Source organism: Eschrichtius robustus, chromosome 1, assembly GCF_028021215.1.
Source record: "Eschrichtius robustus isolate mEscRob2 chromosome 1, mEscRob2.pri, whole genome shotgun sequence".
Classification (NCBI taxonomy): Eukaryota; Metazoa; Chordata; class Mammalia; order Artiodactyla; family Eschrichtiidae; genus Eschrichtius; species Eschrichtius robustus.
In genome coordinates this window covers 133,275,651-133,285,517 of record NC_090824.1, presented here as the reverse complement: position 1 = coordinate 133,285,517, position 9,867 = coordinate 133,275,651, and the positions used below count along the sequence as shown (strand labels likewise).

The following is a 9,867-nucleotide window of genomic DNA, read 5'->3' as shown; positions in this document are numbered from 1 at the left end:
GAAAACACTATAGTATTTGCTCTAGTTATGTAGAAATGAACCACAAGTCAGGGTCATACGGTAGGAATTTATTAACAAACCAACAACTTTGTTCATACCAGGAAGACCAGCAATTAGGTTATAAATAACTTGAGAGCAGGTGCAAGAACTTACAATTCTAGAGCATTCTATTAGAATGTCTACTGCCTAAGTAGACCCATAAGAGACGCTCCATGAATTCTGGTTATCATTTTACACGGCACTCCCTTTGAGAAAATGATGTGACCTGCAGAGGTGGGAGTACACACAGGGAGTCTCCCTGTGAGAGGAAGGTGGGAAATTCAATAAGTAGTGATGTTTTTGGATAGGGTCCCTCAGAAAACTCAGGACAGTGTGTTTGCTCACTCCTTAGGAATCCCAACTTGGCCAACTGATTCCAGAGAACCAGATCCTCACTGCAAAAGCCCTGATTCACAATTCTAAGAAATCGTCATTTAACATACACTGAAGTGGTTTCTAGGGCACTGCTTTGTTGTTACCCACACAGAAACCAATTTTAACCATCAGAAGGAAATCTAAAATCTAGAGAAGCAAGTTTTCATCCTAGACAGCTTTCTGGAGAATTATCTATCTACAATAGAGAATTCATTTCTATAATCACTTTCCGAATTCTCACTCTGAAAGAAACTTGAATACTCCGTGGCAAAAAGGAGGCAGCTTGAAAATTAAAAACCAAACTTTTATATAGGTGGAGTAGTGAGGAGGGAAATACAGGTGCTAAATAAAACACCAAATCAGGAAATGTTATTTTGTGCACAGGAAGCCATATCATCAGCTCAACATCAGCAAGATTGCCTCCTGGAAAGGGTTTGGAAATATGAGACTTGCTTTTTTAAACTCTCATTAAAATGCCAGGGTGGCTCTGAAATGTGAGGGAGAAGAAAAAGGCATACTTTGGGTCCTTCTTAGTAGAGTATCTGAGGTTAACAACAAAAAGACATGTTTTGAACAGAGAGGAGCCAAAAATAAGAATTAGTCATTGAGTCTCCTGAGGTTGGAAATCCCCTAACTAGTCTATGTAATTTTAGCAGATACTTTTGGCAAGGTTGTTTGAGAAGCAGCTATAGTAGTGAAAAGAATTTAGTGTAGTGGTCAAAATGTGCCTGCAGATCTGCCATTAACTGGCTGGGTGACCTTGGGCAACCCACTGAGTCTCTATGTAGAATCAGGATTAAATGCTTCAGACAAACAGACCCCTTTGTTCACTGCTGTACCTCCAGTGCCTAGAACAGTGCCCAACACCGTGGGTGCTGACAGAAGGAACTCAGGCTTGAATCTTCATTCTGCCACTTACAAAAGGATGACCTCAAAGAAATAACCCACCTTCTTTGCGCTTTTATTTTCTTATTTATAAAATGGAGATGGCAACTATCTCATATGATGTGCAATTTTAAAAAGATGGCCATGAAGCATTTAGTAAACACTAAATAAGTTAGCCATAATTATCTATTACATACAAACTCTTTACATTTATTTAAAAGAGAAAACTTTCAGGGCATTTTGGTATTGTCAAGGACACCTGTGATGTACAGCCAGTGAGCCATGATCTCCAAAGTCTGCCTCCCAATCCACAGGGGTAACCCCCCCAAAGCCACATTTGTACCAATGATCTTGTTCCATGGCTCTGTCTGGTTGTCTACATGAGTCTGGGACAGTTAACATGTAACACCTAGAGCTATGGGGGTGGCTGACAGGAAAAGCAGAAGCCTTTAGAACGATGTGGATGTACAGACTGCAGACAATGCCAGTTTAGGAGTCCAAAATGGCTTTCTAGTTCCTGGATCCGATCTCATTATGCCTTTGGGAGTCTATGAGACAGCTCTGTATCCTTATTTTTTGCCTAAGTTAGTACTAGTAAGCTCATTATTTGTAACTAGGATTTGTTTTCCCATTAATTTTCTTTGACCCTCACAATATTCCTATAAAAGACAATATAACATGATAGAATGAACACATGGAATTAGACAAGCACAACGCTGCCATAAACTCTGTTAAGCTTGAGTTAATAGTCTATACACCTTTCCTCTCATTTATAAAATAGGATAGCAATGCCTACTGTTTTAGGGCTGCTTAGAAGATACAAATAACACAAGTAAGGCATCTGGCAAGAAGCACTCAACAAATTATAGCTCCTATTAGTATCCCCATTTTACAAAGGGAAAATTATGGCTGAGAAATACTGATATTCTTTCTACTACACCAACTACACTAGGAATAAAAATAGGAAAATCCACTGTCTTCTAACATACAAGTTCATCAAAAGAATGAAAGTGACAGCAAGAAACTTGTGACTTTCAAGTGCTCTGAATTTAAGTGATTAAATGGAATTGCGCATTGACTTGAAACAGATAGCTTAACCACTCAACAATTTGCTCAGACTCTACACTAATTTACTTCCAGATAGGGTTCTCTCCCTGGATAAGAAAATATATTGCCAGTTGACGTGAATATTCTACTGAGCTTGTCAGTTCTACAGTTCTTTTGGTTTTGTGAATTTTATTTTCTCCAAGGTGGACCACTTACCAAAAAACCAACAAAAAAACAAATTGGGCGCTTCACACTATACCCGAGGAGGCACCATTCCACAAAACCCATTCAGCTAGGGCCTACAGTGTGCCCCTTTCCTGAGCTTGTAAATTCACCCCACGTCCTATTGTCCCTTATGACTAGAGTGCTCAACTACATTCCTCTTTGAAACTATGTAAGTATCTAGAACCTTGCCTACAGGTCTCAGACTGCACTGCACACTCATCAGGGTTGGGGATGGGGATAAGACTTTAAAAATTATTGATGTTCAGGACACAACCCAAAGCAATTAAATCATAATTCCTATCGGGTGGAACTCAAGCATAGTGTTTTTTGGTTTGTAACTTTTGAAGTTTCTCAGTGATTTCAATGTGTAAAATGGACATTAAATTGGAACACAAGTTGGAAAATGACAAGGCCCATGTGCAGTTCTTTGATTCACATTTAAGAATATTTTAAATTAATGACCAACATTTCAAAATTGAGAGAATTCACGTAAAGTGTATTTCACAGGCTCCTCTGAGAGCCCACTTAGCCCAGGGTAGTCTATTAAAATATTTACCTAGTTCTTGTAGCCATCTGAGTTTGAGACTCTTGGTATTACTTGAAACCCCTGGATTACTGTGGTAGTAAAGTTGTGCCTTTTGGCATTGTTAGAGCTGCTAGCTATCAATGTGTGACTGATTTACACACTAATTGGCTCCTACTCTGAAAATGGTCCTAAACAAGCATATCTATAGTTTAATCGTAGTCTGAAAACTGCTTTTCAAAAGAATCTCATATTATTTTCCCCAGCCTAAATGCTATTGCTTAGAGAAACATCAACCACAGTTGCCTCCACTCCTGCAGTAGGCAGTATTTGATTACTTCCAGTTGAGCATTTCCGAGTCAGCTATTTCATCGTGGGTAATTAAGTGGAGAAACAAATTCCTTAAAATGAACCAGAAATACACCAACTTTATCCCCAAAGAAATCTGAAAAAATGAGGGGTTCACACTTTTTCCTGTTTCTGAAGGAGCCAAGATTTCCCCCTAATGCTCACTACTTATCTTCTGAAAGTCCCATAGGCCATCCAGTTCCAAGAAGAAATGCTGAGAAACAAAGGGAAATGAGCTATTCTGTGCATTTTCAGTTACAAAACAACTTCTGTAACAAGTTCCAATAGACTATCCTAAATTCTTCACATTGGAAATTCATTTGAAATAACTAGACCTACAACTGCAAATTACTTGGCCCCTGTTTATCAAATCAAATGACGCTGAACTGTTTACTGTCAACTATCACGCAGTCTTCTCATGATGCCTGTCCTAATCACCAAGATGGGAAGAGCTATTCTTCTATCCATGGCTGATTTATTTGATGAGGCAAAACACAGAGCCACATTAGTTGCAAACTCTGCAATAGCAAATTGAAGATCAGAGATAGTACATAGCATTCCTCTAACAGTAGCAGTGACAGGCATTTATACAGTCTTTGATGTGGTTTAAAAGTACAACACCGTAGATAAGAACCACCTTTCTTGGTATTGAATGCTAGGTCACTCTGAGACCAAATTAAGAAAATATGATACAAAGAGGTAGTACGATGTTCATCAGATAGAAGAAAGCTGGAGTCCCAGACAGGAGAAATTGTGAAATCTTGGGCAAGTTACTTAACCTTGTTGAGCCTTATTTTCTTTTATAAAACAGAGTAACTTCTACCCCACTTGCTTTAGACAATGATACAAGTTAAAGTGCTTTGAAGATACAAGTGATAAATGAACTCTCATAATTACAGATCCAAATAAGACCAAATTAAATTGTCCTAAAATCTGGACTTGGCTAGAATATCAATAACAAAGATCTCAACTTTGGGACCTTCTTTAAGACAACTCTCCCTCCATTCCTATGGGAGATATCAGCTTCTAAAAGTGAGCTAAGTGGAAGTAATGTGAAGGAGTTTTAAGCATGAGAATGACTTTTTAAATATTTTATCTTTATAAATTGACAAAGATCTACTGAGCATTTAATATCACTGTTACAACATGAATAGCAATCTAAATTCAATGTTCAAGACACAGAAATTGGAAGTCTTCCAGAAAATGCTCTGAAGGCTTCATTAACCAAGATAATTGTTGGGGATAGTCTCATTCACAGTTCCCTGAAAAGAAACTGAACCAAACCTTGACATTTCATGTTAAGTAGGAACAGTGAATAAGGCACATAATACAGGTGACTGTTAGGCCACCGTCTCTTTTTTTAACTATAAAAATAAACATAAGTAACTAATGGAATAACAAAATAAAAGTTTATTTTATTAGAATTAGGAATGTTCTTTCCCTCTGGGCAACCTGAACAGTCCAGTTACAATGAAAATCTAAGAACAGTTATTTCCACAGCACAGGGTGCTCTATGCACAAAATTACAGGGTTAGGAGCATTTAATCAATTTACCGATCTGATTGTCTCACCAACCCGCCCCCTCCCATCCCCCAAGTGCTCTATACTGGGATTTGTAGCTAAAAGATTTTGTTACATCAAGTCCTTTTCTCTCTTATACTAAATTTCAGTTCCTAATCATGGTTGATCCACATTTTACACTGCAGATTCAACCATTTCAAATCAAGTCAGTCAGTCTTGGATCTGTTATATTTGTGTGTATGTATACACCTGTGTACTTAATATATTTATTTAAACACACATAAACACATACAATCTGGGTCGCAGCAGATTACACAGAATTTAGAGTCTGATGATATTATATACTACTCAATTTTACCACTGTGGTTTGTATCCTGCGCTTTGGATCGACATTTTATTGTAAATCATTTAATGTCCAACTACTGCTCAATGAATTGTTCAAATGAAGCATGCACTTTTCAGAAGACCTCAAGAAGACAGGGAGACCCTGGTGCTGACCATGAATAGAGCCCTCTGACAGAAAGACTTAGGTAGGTGAAACAGGGAAGCTGTCATACAATATGGCTTGCCTATCCCAGCTGGGGTCACTGAAGTTACTAACAATGAAAGCAATTAACTCAGGGAATTCTGTCAAATATGGAGACAGCTGTTAGAAGCTTGGAAGTGGAAAATGCCAATTCATCTTGATCCATACAAATTAGGGAATGCACCCACAATTGCTATACCCTCAGGTAATATGCCAACACTGAAACTAGAAAGCAGCTCTAAAAAGCACTGTTCCTCCATGGGTGGGGGCTGATATTATGAAGTGCACACATTGTTTCTGGATACTTGTTGTAAGGGGAGCATGTAGAAAGGATTTATGACACTCAAACTTAGATACTGCAGTTAACTGGTAAGGTTTTTTAAAAACACCACACATACACAAAACATTTTAATGGAACCACATATATCTAGATAGCAACTCTGGCTGCTTTTCAAAGTTACCAGGGAAAGGAACTTATTCAAGCTTTCTTTAAAAAAAAAAAAAAAAAAATCCTTAGTTTTGATAAATGTCAATTAAGATTGATGCAGTCATTTAAAATAAAGTCAAATGGTTGACAGGGAAAGGGGAGGAGAAGAGAATACGGAAGCAGACACTGAGTTCAGATTTGCACCTAAGGTGGCAAGAGAAGGGAGGATAAAAGGTACAGGTAAAGTTGATCCTAAAGCAACAAGTGGTTTAAGGAAGCAGCATAATATATTCAGCAAACATTCACTGATTTTTGATGGGAAAAGAATAGTTGCAAGTACATCTCATGTAACAACCTTTTCTAAAAGGAAAAGTAGGGTTGATTTAGCAAAGCCTAACTTAGGCAAAAGGCCAGAGGAAAGTGAACCTACTTCCCAATGATGTAATAAGATGTACAATGCAAGAGCAGACAAAGCTGCCTCACAAACGGTAAACACTCCCTAGGCGCAAGACATTTAGAGGAAGACAAAGAGGTCCTTCAGCCACAAGTGGTATTTAGTATTAAGACCTCAGTCAAGTTGCCTAGTTCACTCTGTACTCCTGTATAAAACTGACAGATTTAGGGATGCTAATCTGTTGAAAAATACCACAGCAAGAATGGCCTAAACAGATACATAGTTAATAAAACCACCACCACCCTTTACTTTTAACATAGCTCTTAGTAGAAATTTCATAAAAATGGACATCACAGCTAAAACACATTATTAATTCTCCTATTTGCTGACAATAGAAAAGAAGCAAACAGTGGTTTCTATTTAAATGCACTAGATGGGAATATCAAGTTCTAGGGTGTTTGCCTTCAAACTGAACCCACAGCAACACACATAAGCAATTTCAGTATCTGCCATTTTTAATTCACAATCTGAAACTAAGTGAATGGCTATTTATTTATATTTAAAGGAAAAACATTCTATCTGACACCCTAACGTAAAGAAGGGTGAGAGAAGAGCCATAACTAAAATCTTAAAAGGCTCAAAGCAGCAATTAAGGGGAAAATTTTTTGAAATGTTTCCTCTGGATGTGGCAGGAAGCCTTCAGCTATATGACACGGGCACACAAAGGCTTACGGAGATGCATGAGGCCGTGGAGAGGGATGAGGTTGGGGACTAGGTGATTCTTGAATTGCAGCAGCAAAGCTCCCTGTTGCAGCCCTTATCAGGCCATGGCATTCAGTCAGAACTTGACTTCTCTATACCCAACCAGGAGCTGGGAATTCAGGGCATGAGGCCCATGGAGAGCAACAAACATATCAAACCAGAGAGGGCAAAGTAATCTCAGGAAAGGGAAATCAAAGAGCTCTAGACAGGTCTTCCAGAGGTGCTAAACCAACACACCTTTTAGCCCAACCCTCAACCCTGGAAAGATAAAGCAAACTGAAAGAAAATGCACAGCAAAAGACATAATCTTGAAGATTTTTAAAGAATAAATATTTTTTGTAATTAAACATTATGCAAACACGTGCCACGCTTGCTTTGTCCATGCATATGCGCTATATACAATTTTGAAAAATACTGTGTTGTCCTCTTGTTTTAAAAGTCATATACAAAGTTTTTTTGTTTTTTTTTTGTTTGTTTGTTTAATCCCTCTTTCTGCCTACCCTCTTCCCCGCCCCAAGAATTTTCTTTACAAGGAACTAATCATCATTCACTCATGACCTTGGGGTATGAGAGAGAGACAGTCTGCGTGTTTGGGTGTATCTGTATGTGCATGGGAGGAAGGGGAAGAGGTCCTTTACCAAAGTACAACAAAATGGCTGGTTTGGACATGAAAAGCAGTGTCAAGGAGCTATTTTAAATTTTAACTGTACTACACTCAGGAAAAAGAAAATGAAAAAAAAGGAGTCAGCTTTGAGAATGAAGCTACGTTACAAGTTAAAGTTGGAGGGCTTTTAGTGTGTCTGTCACACTTTTGTTGGCGGCCTAGAATACTGTTGTACAATGGTTTATCTACCTTTTTTTATTACAATATAATTTACTTAAACTTTCCATTAACAAAACAGAATTCTGGTACTATAGACCAGCGGTGTCAGAATAGGCTTAGTGCCTCCTTGCTTGTATTTGTTTTGTTTTGTTTGTTTTAATTGCATGAGCACTCTAGATGGTAAAGTTTTCAGAGTTCATTTTATGCAGGGCCATTCTCAGTCCTCAATGTACTCCCACAGATCTTTTTCATAGCCTTCATGCACATGCTGTAACAAAACCCTTCGTCGACTCTCACAGTATCTGTAATCAAAGAGAAAAAAAAAAAAAAAAACAACCCATTGTCAGCCTCCAATAATTAAAAAAAGAGGCATTTACTTATTTTTTAAGGTTCCCTACAGTTTATCCAGACTTAGAACCAAGTACCTGTTTTCTGTTGTTGTTGTTTGTTTTTTTTTGGCTGTTCCGCATGTCTTGTGGGATTTAGTTCTCCGACCAGGGATTGAACCCAGGCCCTCAGCAGTGAGAGCTGGGAGTCCTAACTACTGGACCACCAGGGAATTCCCCCAAGCACCTGTTTTTGTTTTTAAGAGGCACATTTTCAGGTCTAGATGTAAAGACATGACTATTTCTCATTTTAAAAAGGTATTTTTTGAAGTTCCCAGTTTTGGGAAATTAATTCTAGAGCAATAAAATAAAGGCCTTAGAAATCATCTGACTCAATCTTGTCATTCTACAGGTAAGTAAACAGTTTTAGGAAGAAGTAGTTTCAGGGGTTATTTATTCACACCTGTAAAATCTTAAAGTACTAGTGGCAGCTATAGCCGGCTAAGGGAAGTGAAAATATTACTTAGGACTAAATCTCCAAGTCTTCCAAATTCCCAAAGGTTTCTACTACTATTAAAAAGATATTAGTATTTGCCAGAAAACAGCTGTGGGAGAAAGAGCTCCATGTTGAGAAAGCAAACATTCTGCACCTTTCACTTAAGTGGTAACATATCTTAAAGTATCATCTATCTCTAGGACAAAGCAAATCTCTCCTTAGAAAAAACAAATCTTAGAAAAACTCTTTAAAAAGTTTGGGTAGCTCACTTGTCAACAGCCATGATCCACAGGATCCCTAGGCTAGGGCCAGCATCCTAATCTCACCCCTCATCCTAATAGCCACTTGCCCTTTTGGGGCTCCTTCTTCCTGTCAGGGCAGCAACTACATAGATAAAACTTCATGGAAGAAGCAGAATCAGCCAGTGGGATAAACGGCTGATTTCCTCCCTATGCTTGACTAGCACTATCTGGAATCTGTTGCCCAAAGGACAGAAGCAATCTGTGAGAAACATGGCAGCAGCTCAGTTATTGAATATGCTAAACCCAAGTTTCACCATCATCTAACTTCACCACTAAGGCATACCAGACCACCGGTGGCAGACATTTTTGTTCAACAACTACTGGAGAAAACCTTACCTGTACTTATCTTGTACTTTCTGCTTTATATCCTGCAGAGAGTCTTGGGAAATATCTCGTTCAAGGTAGCCCGAGAGCACCTCTGTGGCATTCTCTAGATCTGCTTGGTTATTCTGTAAGAGGAAGAAGAATATATAGTAAATTTTGCCTTCAAAAGAAAGCTAAAAGATAAACCATCTTAGCTGCTTCCTTGATAGACTGTGGCTCAGCACCAATTTTGTAATTTTCACAGGTGGTTTAACTGCACCTGTAAAGCCCTTCATCACTTTCACCCCTAACAACTTGTTTTTTCTTTTCCAGGACAATTTTTTAAATATTAAAAGAACTAAAGATTTATCCATTACCTCTGGAAGAATATTAATGACAATCTGAAAGGACATAAGAAAAAGTTTTTGGAATCTTCCAGTTCTGAAAACTGCTATTGGCTAAAGCTTGAGGAAAAATTAGAAACCCATTATTCTTTATATCTAGCTAGATATCTACTTCTTGTAAGAGAACACTGTATGGAAGAT

General features: G+C 38.2%; 1 protein-coding gene across 2 annotated transcripts in view; it reads right to left on the bottom strand.

Annotated features, from left to right (window-relative positions):
- Positions 1-4,829: 4,829 nt before the first annotated feature.
- The window catches only part of ARIH1 (ariadne RBR E3 ubiquitin protein ligase 1), a 116,945-nt gene continuing 111,907 nt past the window's right edge, over positions 4,830-9,867 (bottom strand). For both annotated transcript variants that reach the window (XM_068555043.1, XM_068555034.1), the window contains 2 exons: positions 9,356-9,468; positions 4,830-8,197 (listed from right to left, as the gene is read on the bottom strand). In XM_068555043.1, coding sequence (XP_068411144.1) covers positions 8,113-8,197; positions 9,356-9,468 — 198 coding nt within the window. In that variant the 3' untranslated portion in view covers positions 4,830-8,112. The remainder of the gene's footprint in view (positions 8,198-9,355; positions 9,469-9,867) is intronic.